The 15,562-nt window shown below is 33.1% G+C and overlaps 1 protein-coding gene across 4 annotated transcripts in view; it reads left to right on the top strand.

The window, feature by feature from the left end:
• The first annotated feature begins 914 nt into the window (after nt 1-914).
• The window catches only part of LOC127168239 (NACHT domain- and WD repeat-containing protein 1), a 31,458-nt gene continuing 16,810 nt past the window's right edge, over nt 915-15,562 (top strand). For 3 of the 4 annotated variants that reach the window (XR_007828087.1, XM_051114890.1, XM_051114892.1), the window contains exons 1-17: nt 915-1,716; nt 1,950-2,013; nt 2,241-2,345; nt 2,448-2,528; nt 4,036-4,137; nt 4,225-4,558; nt 4,628-4,827; nt 6,561-6,955; nt 9,413-9,567; nt 9,676-9,884; nt 10,314-10,453; nt 10,534-10,644; nt 10,726-10,890; nt 12,451-12,574; nt 12,702-12,905; nt 13,917-14,788; nt 15,063-15,202. Coding sequence is in view for 3 of the 4 variants with exons in the window: in XM_051114890.1 (XP_050970847.1) it covers nt 1,682-1,716; nt 1,950-2,013; nt 2,241-2,345; nt 2,448-2,528; nt 4,036-4,137; nt 4,225-4,558; nt 4,628-4,827; nt 6,561-6,955; nt 9,413-9,567; nt 9,676-9,884; nt 10,314-10,453; nt 10,534-10,644; nt 10,726-10,890; nt 12,451-12,574; nt 12,702-12,905; nt 13,917-14,788; nt 15,063-15,202 (3,436 nt within the window). In the remaining variant the exon portion in view is untranslated. Of the gene's footprint in view, nt 1,717-1,949; nt 2,014-2,240; nt 2,346-2,447; nt 2,529-4,035; nt 4,138-4,224; nt 4,559-4,627; nt 4,828-6,560; nt 6,956-9,412; nt 9,568-9,675; nt 9,885-10,313; nt 10,454-10,533; nt 10,645-10,725; nt 10,891-12,450; nt 12,575-12,701; nt 12,906-13,916; nt 14,814-15,062; nt 15,203-15,562 lie in introns of all 4 variants that reach the window. The other variant, XM_051114891.1, reaches the window with a different exon arrangement.

The following is a 15,562-nucleotide window of genomic DNA, read 5'->3' as shown; positions in this document are numbered from 1 at the left end:
GACTAAAATGCATGTTTAAGCAGTCTTAACTGAAAGCAACATGCACTGACATGTCTGAAAATATGCCAGTGCCACTAATTTGTATCAAGATGCACACCAGTAATGTTTTTTTCTAAGGCACATTTTTAAAAAGATACTTAAATGTCATAATTTAACTGAGGACTAATCCTGGTTTAATCTAAGGCCTATCTGTGAAACCAAACCATAATGATACAATTACTGAAAGAAATAATACAATTAAATAATAAATAGACAAAAAGACATAACGCCCAAAAACAGAAGGAATAAATACAACAAATAAAAAGGAAAATATAATGTAATATAAAATTATATATATAATATATATATAATAGATACAGGAAAATAAAGTATATATTATTTTTTTTAATTTGATAAAAGAAAATTAAACATAAAGAAAAATGACTAAAATGACTTTTAATAAATAAATACATTTTAAATAAATAAATATTATAAAACTAAGAAAAATAGTAATCAAATATTACATGAATAAATACAAAATAAATAATAAATAAATAAATGAAATACATTTTGACAAAGAATAAACAATAGAAAAATATAAATGTATATATAATTTTATATATATATATATATATATATATAATATGAATATGAGGTATATATGAATTTTATTTGATAAAAGAAAAAATGAAATGACTGAAAAAAATGTTTTATTATAAAATAAATTAATTAATATTTTTAAATAATGTTATTATAAAATAAGAAAAATAGAAATAAAATATAACATGAATACAATAAATAAATAATATAGAAATAAATAAAACAAATATTGACAAAAATAAATACAACAAATAGAAAAAATGTTATATAATATAAAATTATATTTAATTATAATAGGTATTTACATATATAATAGATATGAATATGACGTAACATATAGAAAAGATTAAATGACTGAAATTTAATTTTTATTATAAAATAGATTAATAAATGCATTTTAAATAAATGCTAAAATTATAAAATTAAGAAAAATAGAAATTAATGAAACAAATACTGACGAAAATAAAGGAGAAAACTACACATTTTTTTAAGAAACGTGAAATAAATATATAAAGAACAAATAAAAATGAATCACAATTAAACAAACACTAAATAAATGGAACACATTCTGAAATAAATAGAGCAAAAAATATGTAGGCCTATAAAGGTAAAGGGGAAAACAACAAATATTTATAAAATAAAAAAACGAAAAATAAAATATTTATTAAGAAAATTGTTTTAAAATAGTTACAATTACAAAGTGTAAACAAATAACTATTTTTGAAATAAATTTAATAGAAAATAAAATACATCAAGGTAAAAATATAGAAATTCTAATATGTAAATAATCAAAGAAATGTTGAAATGAAGTTTGAGCTGCCAACTGTTTGGTTCCCATGGCAGTGTATAATGATAACACACACAAGACGCTATCTAGCGGTGACTGTGCGTCACTGAATACTGCAGAGGCTGAATGAACTCACACACACCTGCTCAGACGCTCTTGGTTTCGGGATCTGTATCCCTCATAAGCGAACTTCTAGAAAGATAAATGAATGGCCGCAATATGGATACAACTTATTAGCAGCTCTTTTTTTAATATGAAGTCCAGTATTTGAAGCCTGCTGTCCAGATTCTTGTGCCATGTGGAAATATTACAGAAATGGAGTTGTACCGAAAAGAAACAAGCAGAAATCTGTAAGTTTGATTTTCCAATGCAATATATTTTATCCCTTTAAAGTGTATTTGTCAATATAGGAAACGTTTCCTATATGTAATTTTAAAATGGATCATTTAGGCTACTTGTTTAATAGGCCTAGTTAAGCGTTTGCTTAAAAAGAATTAAAAGTGCAATAATTAAAATAAACAGGCAAAGTCAACTCTTATAATCATATATTCTTATATAATAATCCTGTGCTACAACTCAACAGGAGAATGAAGTTGTCAACCTCCCCCCCTATTTCCAATGGGATTCCCCCGAAGTCAGCAATACTGGTGAGCATTTTCATTGATTAATGTTTGTCCTTTTTTTTAATTAACACGCCTGCAGTCGTGACAGTTTCTTTTCTTTCGTAGTGGAAGACTTTGCATCAGCTGTAACGCAATCTGTTAATTTAGTGTTGCTAATTACGCTCCTTGTGTTACTTGGGGAAGCCAATCATTTGAGCTGTTTGCGTACCACACTTTGCTGCTCCCTCATTTAAGATGCATGACTTGTTCAGGATCACCACACCAGGGGCCAAACCACTGCCCAAAGACTGCAGGAGCTGTTCTTCTCCCAGGGTCTGAGGGATCACGGGCCCCTGGACAGAAGCGTCAGGAAGAAGGTGTGGAATGAGAGATTTCAGATTTCAGAACTCAGAAAACTGATCCCCGTATTTGCATGTTGTAAGATGTATATGCTAATATATTTTGTGATTATGTGATAGAAAAACATTTTAGGCCACCAGAGTGTTCCTTTATCCAGAGTGAGTGTGGAAACTGAGCTGGAAATCACAGCTCACCTTAAAGTAAGTTTGAAAGAAAAATTAATTCATGTTTCAGAAACTATTTAATCTCTCTTTATTCTCATAATAATAGTCATAAAGTCTTTAATTGCTTAGGATTATCAGGCTTAAACCATGTTTACTGTTCTTTATTGGATATTTATCAGAAAAAGTACTAAAATAAAGACTATAAATATAAATAAAAATGAAAATCAAATATAAAAATGTGATAATTAATTTAGATAATTATTAGTTAATAAATTAAACAAATATTGAAATAAATATAATAGAAAATGCATATATGATGATGGAGAAAAATATATTTTTTAAATGTTTATTTATTATTTGAAATGTTTATATTAATCGTGTTTATTGCACTTTAATTATTGCATACATAAAAAGTAATGAAATAAAGACTCATAAAATAAAATAAATATTACGAAAATATAATGAATTACAATTAAAACAGACTTAATGAATAAATAAAATAAATAGAAAATAAAATACATGTATAAAGATAAAGGAGAAAACTATAAAATTATTTTTGAAACCCGAAATAATAAAATGTAAGACAGATGAAATAAAAATGAAAATCAAATATAAAAATTCTATTCAATTCAATTAATTTACACAATTATTAATTAATAAATTAATAAATAAAACAAATATTGAAATAAATATAATAGAAAATGCATGTATGAAGATGGAGATTTTTAAATGTTTATTATTATTTGAAATGTTAATATAAATCATGTTTATTGCACTTTAATTATTGCATACATAAAAAGTACTGAAATCTTAAAATAAAATAAAGAAAATCAAATTTAAAAATGAATTACCATTAAAGACTTAATGAATAAATAAAACAAATAAATAGAAAATAAAATACATGTATGAAGATAAAGGAGAAACTATAAAATTATTTTTGAAATATGAAATAAAATGTATCAAAATAAACTATGAAATAAAGAGATGAAAAATAAATATTAAATAAAAATGAAAATCAAATATAAAAATTAAATTGACAATTATCAATTAATAAATAAAACAAATATTGAAATATATTTTATAGAAAATGCATGAAGAAGGAGAAAACTAAAAAATCTATTTGAGATGTTTGTTATTATTATTATTAATATTAAAATGCTTATATTATAATTTTATTTTATCTAATTATTGGATATATAAAAAGTAATTAAATAAGTCATAGAATAAAATAAATATTTACACATAAATATACAAATGACTTAAAAGACAATGAATAAATAAAATTTTATAAAATAAAAACATTGAAATACATTTTAAATTTTAAATTTTAAATAATTAAATTTACCAAGAAAAAAACAATAAAATAAAATTAGATAAAACTTAAATATGAATAAAAATGAAAATCAAATGTAAAAATACCACAATAGTCAAAAAGCTAATTAAGTATTTTCTGAAAGGATCATCTGAATTTGAGAAAATCCAACAAAAGAAGCTGTAAATAATTAAAATAATTACTTAAGTGATTATTTTTTCTCTGTTCCAGTACCATTTGCATGAGCGTCATTTAAAGGGAGCCACTCAGAATTCATCTCTTGAGGAGAAAAAAGCTGTCGTGTTTCAGCAAACAAGAACTATTTTGTTCAATGTTAGTAATGACATGTTAAAGTTTTAAGCATTTGTTATAATCAAAAATATTTTACGTACCTTAATTAACTTGTCTTTGGTGTTAAAGGACCAGGTTTCGTCAAACAGTCCTCCTGATTTTCTTCAGAGCCTTGTGCCACTAGACAAAAAAGAGAAGGAAGAAAAAGAAGACGAGGAAAAAGAAAAGAAAGAACAGACAGTAATTGTTCAGAATGCATCTTCATGTACAGACGAGGCCCCGGAGGGCCAGGGCTCTCTGTCTGAGGGACCTTTTAGAGCTGCTGAGGTTGACAACAAGCCAAGATCAGATGAAAGAGGTCCAAAACCGCAACATCATTCTTCTCCAAACACCGTAAATGATATTTCATCACTGCATTTTAAACAGAGGAGATTCCTGATCTATCTGTGTGGTGGATATAAAGGTAAATTGGATATAAATTGTCTTAACACATAATTAAAATTCAGCTATACATGACATATTGTGTGTGTAGATACCGTCCCAGAGCGCAGCGCACTGATGGAGACTGTGTATCCACGGCTGTATCTACACTGTAAGCAGAGAGGATATGATTTCAGGATGATAGACCTGCGTTCAGGAGTCGGAGATCCTGTTTCGGACAATCATGATTTGGCAGAGATGCACATGGAGACACTTAGACGTTGTCAGGAGACTGAAGGGCTGACCTTTTTTGTAGGTTTAACTGCACATAGTTCATTTACATTACAAGAGAGTCTCATGTAGGGCTGCAACGATTCCTTGATTCTATTTGAGTATTCGATTTTTAAAAATCCTCGATTGCATTTTGCCCGTGGTGAGTAATCGGTAATACCGGAAGTGGTGCATTCCACATATTAAACCTATTTAAAAATCATAAAAGCATAATGCTATTAAGAAATCATAAACACTACAATTCAATTAAATAAATATATGTGATGGAGGTTTAATATATGGGCTTTAATTATTTATATGTGTGTAGGTTAACAGCTGCTCTGATCACAGTAAATGCTGCTACACAAACTGTTATTATTATTTACGTGTGTCTATTATTTACATGTGTCTCAAACCCCATCTCTGCATGTTGTTGTGAGTTTGGGTTTATTATAACGTTCATTTGGGAATGCAACGGCCGTTATTTAATCAGATTTGTAAGGTAAATCCTTTATAAACCTACGCAAACATAGGAAAGTACATTATTATCATTCTCAATGTGCTGAGTTTACACGTTTTGATGTCCACATCTTCAAGAAATTACAGTGGCTGTAGTTTTTCTATCATAAAGAAATGGCCAAATATTAAAGATTAAGTGGACATTTGAATTAAATGTTGTTGAGACAATATTAAACAGATTAGATCAGGTAGTAAAGTGTAAAAACAATCGTCAGGCCGTTGGCGTCCTCAGCAGGCATTTGTTATAATGCATAATGCACATTAGCTTTATTGTTTATAATACATTATATATTTTAACAGTTTTGTTCAATAAAACCATATGATTACTTGCTTTTGATACTTTATTTGAACTATTGCCTCATTGCTATATGTATTTTAAGTAATTTTAAAGGCTATTGTTTACTTAGGTCTGTTTTTATTACTACAAAAAAATGTATTATAATTATCCGATTACTCGATTGATCGTCAGAATAATCGACAGATTACTCGATTACCAAAATAATCGTTAGTGACAGCCCTAGTCTCATGTGGGAAAACTGAGGATTAGTTGTCAATATTTAAAGGAGAATTCCACTTCCAAAAAAGATTCACGTATAATGTACTCACCCCCTGATGTTCATGTCTTTCTTTCTTCAATCATAAAGAAATCGTTTTTTGAGGAAAACATTTCAGCATTTTTCTTCATATTATGGACTGATATGGTGCCCCGATTTTGAACTTCCAAAATGCAGTTTAAATGCAGCTTCAAACGATCCCAAATGCGGTTGTAAACGATCCCAGCCAAGAAAGAAGGGTCTTATCTAGCGTAACGATCGGTTATTTTCTTAAAAATAATACAATTTATATACTTTTTCATGTCAAACGCTCATCCTGGCTCACTCTGCCTCAACTGATTTTGTTCCGGGAGAGAAAGGCAAGACGAGCGTTTGAGAATAAAAAGTATTTCAATTGTATTTTTATTATGAAAATACCCTTTTTATGAAAATACTTCTTCCTCGGCTGGGATCATTTACAACCGCATTGGGATCGTTTGAAGCCGCATTTGTACTGCATTTTCGAAGTTCAAAATCGGGGCACCATATCAGTCCATTATATGAAGAAAAATGCTGAAATGTTTTCCTCAAAAAAAATAATTTCTTTACAACTGAAGAAAAAAAGACATGAACAGCTTGGATGACAATGGGGTAAGTACATTATATGTGAATCTTTGTTTCGGAAGTGGACTTCTCCTTTAAGTCTTTTTCCCTTTCTTGTAGGTGTTCACAGGACAGAAGCATGAGATACGGTCACTGCCGAATACTATTCCCCAAGCAGATTTTGAAGCCATTTTAAAATTTGTGGAGAGGAACAAAAAGAAGCTGTCCAGGAGGCAGTCAGAAATGGCAGATGAGTCACAGCTCAGTATTGACACCGGTGACAGTGGGAGTTTTACCCTGGAGAAGGAACCACGTTTGTTAGAGGAGAAGGAGTCTTCGCAAAGTTCTGCCGTCATGAGTGAGAACTCCATCTCCAGCAGTTCCACCTCAGATGGAGAGGAGATACAGCTGGCCAGGAGCTGGATGGACTATGAGCAGGATTTGACTCTCTTGCAGACATGGTATAAACTGGATAAAAACACAGTTCCTGCTGTGTACCGCTTACTTCCTGTCAGGTAAGTGTTTTAGTGATGTAAATCTGCAAATCGCCATATTTAATGTTTGACACAAATGAAAACAAAGCTATGAGGGATAGAAGTACAGTACATCCAATGTATTGGATGGTTGTTTCAATGGGTTAGTTTACTCATAAATGAAAATTCTGTCATTAATTACTTACTCTCGTTCCAAACCCGTAAGACATTCGTTCATCTTTGGAAAACAAATTAAGATATTTTGGATGAATTCCAAAAGCTTTCTGACCCTCCATAAACAGCAATGTAACTGAAATGTTCATAGGCCCAGTTTGTTTTCTTTCCACACAAAATGTATTCTTGTAGCTTCGTAAAATGACGGTTGAACCACTGATATCACATGGACTGTTTTACTAATGTCTTTACTATATTTCTGGGCCTGGAAACATTTCAGTTGCGTTGCTGTCTATGTAGAGTCAGAAAGCTGTCAGATTTCATCAAAAATATCTTTATCTGTTTAAAGATGAGTGAAGGTCTTACATGTTTGGAACGACATGAGGGTGAGGAATTTTCATTTTTGGGTTGAACTATCCCTTTAACATCACACCAAGTTTTCAGCTAGGTAAAAGTCTTTCTTAAAAAAAACTTTCAGTAGACAGAAACTCCATAAAACAGTTTGAAAGTTGTGAGTGGTGAAAATGACATGATTTAGGACCTTTATACGGTCCATGCAGTTCAAAAGAACATAAGTCTATCCCTCACAGCCTCATTTTCATCTGCATTAAATTCAATATGGTGTCTAACCTTATGACCAAAACTGCCTGTTACTTGTGAGTAAAAAAGGAAAACATGCATATCTTTTCATCAGTTCGTTGAAAGAATATTTATCGAAAATGAACAGCACATGCATTGAGCATATATCAGTATCTATGAACCAGCAACTACTTGCTGAACAAGTTGAAAACAATGGAGTAATTGCTGCTATTGTTACTGAGCTTTTCATATTCAACTCTCTTTGTTTGGTTTCCATGGCAGAGTTGTAGTAGTGATTTCCAGGTGGTAGACACAATACAACTTGAATGGTTGCAGTTGTTTAAGAGATGTTAGAATTAGAGGTCTATTGTTCCTCAGGCTTCTTAAAGGAAAAGTTCACCCAAATATTTAAGAGATGTTAGAATTAGAGGTCTATTGTTCCTCAGGCTTCTTAAAGGAAAGGTTCACCCAAATATTTAAGAGATGTTAGAATTAGAGGTCTATTGTTCCTCAGGCTTCTTAAAGGAAAAGTTCACCCAAATATTTAAGAGATGTTAGAATTAGAGGTCTATTGTTCCTCAGGCTTCTTAAAGGAAAAGTTCACCCAAATATTTAAAATCTGTCATCATTTAATCACACTCATGTCATTCAAGTATGACTTACTTTCTTCTGTGGAACATAATAAAAGATATGAAAAAAAAAAATGAAAAAAAAATTCCATCCACAAAGAAAGTGATAAAGTTTGTATTGGTTTGAGAACTGTGTCCACTTGGCCAGTTTAAAAAAAAGTGTTGGTCCTCTCTGATTTCTCCCTAGAACTCATTTAAAGGATTAGTTCACTTCCAGAAAAAAAAAAAAATCCCGATAATGCACTCAACCCCATGTCATCCAAGATGTGGATGTCTTTCTTTCTTCAGTCAAAAAGAAATTAAGGTTTTCGAGGAAAACATTCCAGGATTTTTCTTCTTATAGTCGACCTGGTGGCCAACGGGTTGAAGGTCTAAATTGCAATTTCAATGCAGCTTCAGAGGGCTTTACATGATCCCAGCCGAGGAATAAGGGTCTTATCTAGCGAAAAGGATGGTAATTTTGTAAAAAAAAATATTATTTTATAATATATATATTTTATACTTTTTAACCGCAATTGTCTCAACCTCACGCATTACGTAGTCACGCACTTGTGACGTAGGTGGAAGTACCGAAGAAAGTCAAACACCCTTTACAAACAAGGTAAAACAACGATGTTGGACGATTTTGAAGTTGGTGGAGAAAACCCTACCCTGTCTTTTTGAACCAGAGTAAACAGATGAACAGCTAACCGTGTGTGACCTTTCCAACGTAATTATGTAATGCGTGAAGACAGGCATGTGCATCACAGAGCTAGTGCAAGATGAGCATTTGTGGTTAAAAAGTATATAAATGTAATTTTTTATTTATTTTTTTTTTAAGAAAATTGTTGATTGTTTCACTAGATAAGACCTTTATTCCAAAGCTGGGATTGTGTAGAGCCCTTTAAAGCTGCACTGAAACTGCAGTTTGGATCTTCAACCCGTTGGCTCCCACTGAAGTCCAATATATGGAGAAAAATCCTGGAATGTTTTCCTCAAAAACCTTAATTTCTTTTTGACTGAAGAATAGACATAAACATCTTGGATGACATGGGAGTAAATTATCAGAAAATATATTTTTATTCTGAAAGTGAGCTAATCCCTTAATTTCACACAAAAGCTTTTTGTTTTCTATTAGCACACATCACCCTGACTACCTCAGTCGGGATGGTCATCGCAGGAAGCTGGGAAGGAAGGCGTGGCGCTCTTCCTGTGTGAAGCTGTGGAACGTGCTGTGGAGATCTGGACCTGAGGCCATTGGAGAAGAAGCCACCTGCCATCTGCTTAGAACAGGCATGTGTTTTGCAGTCAATCACAGATGAAGAATATATGTGCACTCGATTTACTTGGATGTGAAAAAGCCTAATGGACTCACAAAGCCAAAATGTTCATATGTTTCAGCGTTGGACTGGGAAGTGGAACAGGGTCTTGGAGGGAAGCAGCCGCCAGAGGAGTACAGTCACTGTTATAAGAGGATCATCACTGACCTTCTGTACAATCTGAAAAATGAATATGCACCACAGTTTATAGACCTGCACAAAGGAAGACCTGAAATCAATCAAACCTTGCATCAAGCTCATCAGCGTTTTATACGCAACATCCACCTCAAGGTATCTATCTATCTATCTATCTGTAGGGCTGTCACTAACAGTTATTTTGGTAATTAAATAATCTGTTGATTATTCTGATGATTAATCAAATAATCAGATAATTATAATTAATTTTTTGTAATAAAAAAAGACCTACATGAACAATAGCCTTTAAAATTACTTAAAATACATATATAATAGCAATGAGGCAATAATAATTAGTTTAAATAAAGTATCAAAAGCAAGTAATCATATGGTTTTATTGAACAAAACTGTTAAAATATATAATGTATTACAAACAATAAAGCTAATGTGCATTACGTGTTATAACAAATGCCTGCTGAGGACGCCAACGGCCTGACGATCTAATCCTTGTTTAATATTTACTCAGCAACATTTTATTCAAATGTCCACTTGATCTTTATCTCTTGCTTTTTTATTATTTTCGAGCTGAGACACACTAATATCCATGAGACAAACGTCAGCTGGGGAAGGAAAGGTCTGAGTGCCAAACACAACAGATCTCATCAGTTTTATGTTGAACGGCTCTGCTCACACTTCCAGCGCACTGTCACTGCATCCCTCAACAGGTAAGACGACACATTTGCCCTTCTATTCTTCATCTCACATTATCACTGTCTGTCAAGTTCTTCTCAAAGTGTTGCTTTAGACTTATGCAGGTCCGTGAGGCCAAAGGCTCCTTTGATATGCAGAGGAAGGAGGTTTCCAGACTCCTGGTTGAAGAAGAGATTCACCGTCATGTCAGATTTGGGAAAACACTGTGAGTCACAGATTCTAACATGTTTCTGTTTTACTTGACTAGTTTGAACTGCAACATAAATAGTCTTCTTTTTCTTGTTAGTGCACAGGGCTATGCATTCAGACAGGACTTTCTGATGGAAGTAAAGCGTGCACTTGAGGCATTAGCATCTTCCCAAAAAGCTGTGCTGTTACTGGGGGAATCAGGGTCTGGAAAGAGCACAACACTTGCCAAACTGGCACAACTCATACCTAGCTGGATTCCTGGGTAGGCAAATATAAATAAATGTGAACATTTTAAAGTAGTTTTAAGAAGTCTCTTGCATTTATTTGATCAAAAATACAATAAAATTGTAAAATTGTTACAATTTTTAAAATATATTTATACAATTTAAAACAACTATTTTCTATTTTAATGTATTTAAAAATGTAATTAAGTTATTGTTATCTCCTCCTAGAGCGTTTAAGCTACAACCACCAAACTCAGCCCAGACCCTCAGACTGGTCTGACTCGGGTTGCTATATCTTTTCTAAATGATCAGGCTTATGGTTTTCATAAACCAGACTACCAAAACCGCCAAAAATCCCATAGACTTCCATTGAGGGGGTGAAAACTTTTGTGCAATAAGTGTTATGCTTTATTTAAACTGTTCATTGCTATAGCAAAGCTTAACAACTCCCTACTGAAAAAACTGCAAAACCAGCCTAAGCTGATTGGCTGCCTTGGCTGGTCTCCCAGTCTGGTTTTAAAGTGGTTTAAAGTGGTTTTGGCCAATTTTAGCTGGTCAAGGTGGGAGACCTGCTAAAAAACCCAACCATGCTTAAACCAGCCAAGACTAGACAACAAGCCTAGTCTGGTTTTAGCTGTTTTTTTTTTTAGCTGAATCAACTGGTTTAAACATGCTAATCATGCTAGCAACATGCTAGTAACATGCTAATCATGCTAGCAACATGGTAATAACATGCAAATCATACTAGAAACAGGTTAGCAGCATGCTAGTAACTAGCTAATCATGCTAGTAACATTCTAATCATGCTAGTAATTTGCTAATCATGTTAGAAACATCTAATTTTAGACAGTTATACACTGTTATCGGAATATGTTAAAGTAGATTTGTTTACGTCTCTGAGAGAATATGCGCCATTAATGCTGCATTAGAAAACTTTGTCAGTTTTTTAAAAATTTGTAAATTGACAAACTAATCTGCAACTCACATGCCGAACGGTAGGGGTCTGGACCTGGTTCGTACTATCAAGGATTAACTGTGATCCGTTTAAGCCCTAGATTATTATAATTTAACATTAAAATATCAAATTGTTACTCCATATCAATTGCATACAACAAAAGTACAGAATAATTAGAACAATCCTTTACACACAATAAATAACAGAGCATCACATCTATACAAATTTTCCCTAGAACCTTCTCACGACCTGGTAGAAATTCTTTCACGGCCCGGTAGTGGGTTGCGACCTGGTGGTTGGGGAACTCTGGTCTATATTATTGCTGTGATGGCAAAGCTGAATTTCCAGCATCATTACTCCAGTCTTTAGTGTCACATGATCCTTCAGAAATCATTCTAATAAGCTGATTTGCTGCTCAAAATATTTATTCTTATTATCTTAATCTTATAATATATCCATATATTTTATGGAAACTGCAAAGAATCTTGCTATTTCAGGATTCTTTGATGAAGAATAAGTTCAAAAGAACAGCATTTATTTAAAAATATAAATATTTTGTAACATTGTAAATGTCTTTACAAAAAAGAGTGGCTAAAAGTTATGTTCATGATATAAAGTACTGTACTTTGTGTTTAATTCTTAGGGATGCCAAGGTCCTGATTTGCTTTGTGGGTCTGACATCTGATAGCAGAAACGTACGTCTGCTGCTCCAGAGCCTGTGTCTGCAGTTAGCCAACATCTATAGTCTCAAAACAGAGATATCTGAGGTACATAAACACTTTAAAGACCGATCAAATATTCATAAGGATTGGATATGCGATATTGTGAGATTGCTTGACTGTCTCACAGATAGTGTTGCACTATGAAATACAGTCTGCGTTTTTTTCCTCACAGTCACTGTCAGAGTTGTCCAGTGAGCTGTGCTCATTGTTGGGCCTGGTGACAGAAGACCGGCCCTTGACCCTGGTGCTGGATGGTCTGGACAATCTGAGCGAGGAACATGAGGCTGACCTTTCCTGGCTAAGTAATACTTTACTGCCAAACGTCATCACTGTCCTGTCTGCCAGCACACAGTCTAAATGTGCTCACATTCTACAGGTAAGCAAATCAGTCAGATTTACACTACTATTCAAACGTTTAGTCGTAAAGATTTTTTGAGCCTCTTATGCTTACTAAGGTCCCTTTGATTGTATTTTAAAATGAAATTTATTCCTATGATAGTAAAGCTAAATTTTCAGCATCATTACTCCAGTCTCCAGTGTCACATGATCCTTCAGAAATCATTCGATCGTCTGATTTAATGCACAGTAACATTTGTTGTTATTATCAATGTTAAAAACAGTTCTGAGGTATGACTGTGATACATTTGTTTTTAGGATTCTTTGATAAATATAAAATGAAAAGGAACAGCATTTATTTGAAATACACTACTGGTCAAATGTTTTTGAACAGTAAGATTTTTAATGTTTTGATGAGCAGCAAATCAGAATATTAGAATGATTTCTGAAGGATCACGTGACTAAAGTACTGATGCCAAAAATTTAGCTTTGAACACTGGAATAAATTACATTTTAAAATTTATTTAAAAAAAAAAAGCAGTTATTTTAAGTAGTTCAAATATTTCACAATATTACTGCTTTTGCTGTATTTTGGAACAAATAAATGCAGGCTTGGTGAGCAGAAGAGGCTTCTTTAAAAAAACATTTAAAATCTTAATGTTCAAAAACTTTTGACTTGTAGTGTAAAAATATTGTGTAACACTATAAATGTCTTTACTGTTGCTTCTTAACAATTTAAAGTGTCCTCGATAAATAAAACTTTTAAATTATTTCCAAAAACGGGGGAAAAAAGAAAAAAAACCCAAACTTTTGACTGGTACTGAATGAGGTTCTGAATGAGGCCCAGTCTGTTGCAGTTAAAAAAGAAATAAATAAATAATAATAAAAATATTTATAAAGGTTAGGGGATAAATTGTTTATTATTATTTTATACATTAAAGCATCAAAAATTTTCTACAATAGACATCCAATTAGGAAATATAATAATCAAAGCAGCGATTGGTTTTCAAGGGCATTCGATTTGATTTTCTTGCCTCTTTCTTTTTTTCAGTCTCAAGTTAAGGTCACTGTCCTGTCACTACCTGCCCTTAACCATGAGGACATCACATCAGGACTGGCGTCAAGACTAGAATCAGATTTTCGCCAGCTAACTGAAAACCAGTGGAGCCTTTTATTACAGTCCTGTCTATCCTGTCCGTCCCCTCTCTACCTCAATTTAGCCTATGCTGAGACCAGGAAATGGAGTTCTTTTACACCAAAAGAGAATCTTAACATCCCTACGGATCCAAATAAATTCTTTGTGAGCATCCTTGTTAGTTTGGAGCGAGAGCATGGCCCGTGTTTGGTGCGACGCACAGCTTTGCTCATCTCACTGTCCCGTTCTGGTGTGACCGAGGAGGAACTGTTAGTGCTTTTGGGTCGCGATGATCATGTCATGCGTGAGATGGCGGTTTTGAATAATCAGACACTTCCCGTTTCTGAATACTCCCCAGTGCCGTATGCGTTTGTGGCGCGACTGCTGCATGGTCTGAAGGGTTACGTCACAGAAGTGGAAAGTGACGGCACGTGGGTGCTGCGCTGGACTCATGCAGAGTTCACCAGCGTCGCCCTGCAGCGATACACACTAACAGAAGACTCAATAAAAGCTGTGCATGCAGACTTTGCAGATTACTTTAATGGGAATGTCCCAAATAGCCAAGTTTTTCAGCCGCTAGCCTGGATCAGGAAGGAGAAGGGCAGGAGGTGCTATGAATTTAATTTGCGTAAGCTCCATTGTTTGCCGTATCATTACATCCACTCTGAGCAGATTGTTCCTTTACTCACGCAGTGTCTGTTTAACTACGAGTTTCTGCTGCATAAACTGTGGGGTCTGTCCATCTATCATGTCGAGGAGGACCTTAAAGCTGCCATCATACCGGATAAGTACGATTATGAGCTCAGCAAACAAGTTCGTTCTGCAGGAATAGCTGTTTTATATAATAGGGTTAAAATAGTCTAACTTAATTAACATGCTAAATATACATAAAAAAAAATATATTTTTATTATATAAATGATGATAGAATTTTAATTTTTGGGTGAACTATCCCATTAACATTAGTTTTAAAAAAAGTGTCTGAATTTATGATTTATAAATAAATGTTGAGACAGTGTATCCTGCGTGTATGTGCTTTGATTGTGTCTGTGTGTATGTTACAGAGAGCTTCTGGATGTGAAGGTGCTGGGTCAGATTTTGTGCCTTTCTCATTCTGTGCTATTAAAGGATCCATGCCAGCTGGCCTCTCAACTCTTGGGCCGTTTAGAGCAGATCATTTCTCAAGATAAACCTGTTACTTCAGGTACACACAAACAAAAGCACCAACAGACACATATACAGTTGAGGTCAAAAATGTACATACACCTTGCAGAATCTGCAAAATGTTAATTATTTTACCAAAATAAGAGGGATCATACAAAATGCATGCTATTTTTTATTTAGTATTGACCTGAATAAGATATTTCACATAAAAGACATTTACATATAGTCCACAAGAGAAAATAATAGTTGAATTTATAAAAATGACCCCATTCAAAAGTTTGGATACACTTGATTCTTAATACTGTGTTGTTACTTGAATGATCCACAGCTGGGTTTTTTGTTGTTGTTGTTGTTGTTGTTTAGTGATAGTTGTTCATGAGTCCCTTGTTTTTCCAGTTGA

Source organism: Labeo rohita, chromosome 7 (assembly GCF_022985175.1).
Source record: "Labeo rohita strain BAU-BD-2019 chromosome 7, IGBB_LRoh.1.0, whole genome shotgun sequence".
Taxonomy (NCBI): domain Eukaryota; kingdom Metazoa; phylum Chordata; class Actinopteri; order Cypriniformes; family Cyprinidae; genus Labeo; species Labeo rohita.
Note: the sequence above shows the minus strand (reverse complement) of the source record. Positions and strands in the feature narration are given on the sequence as shown.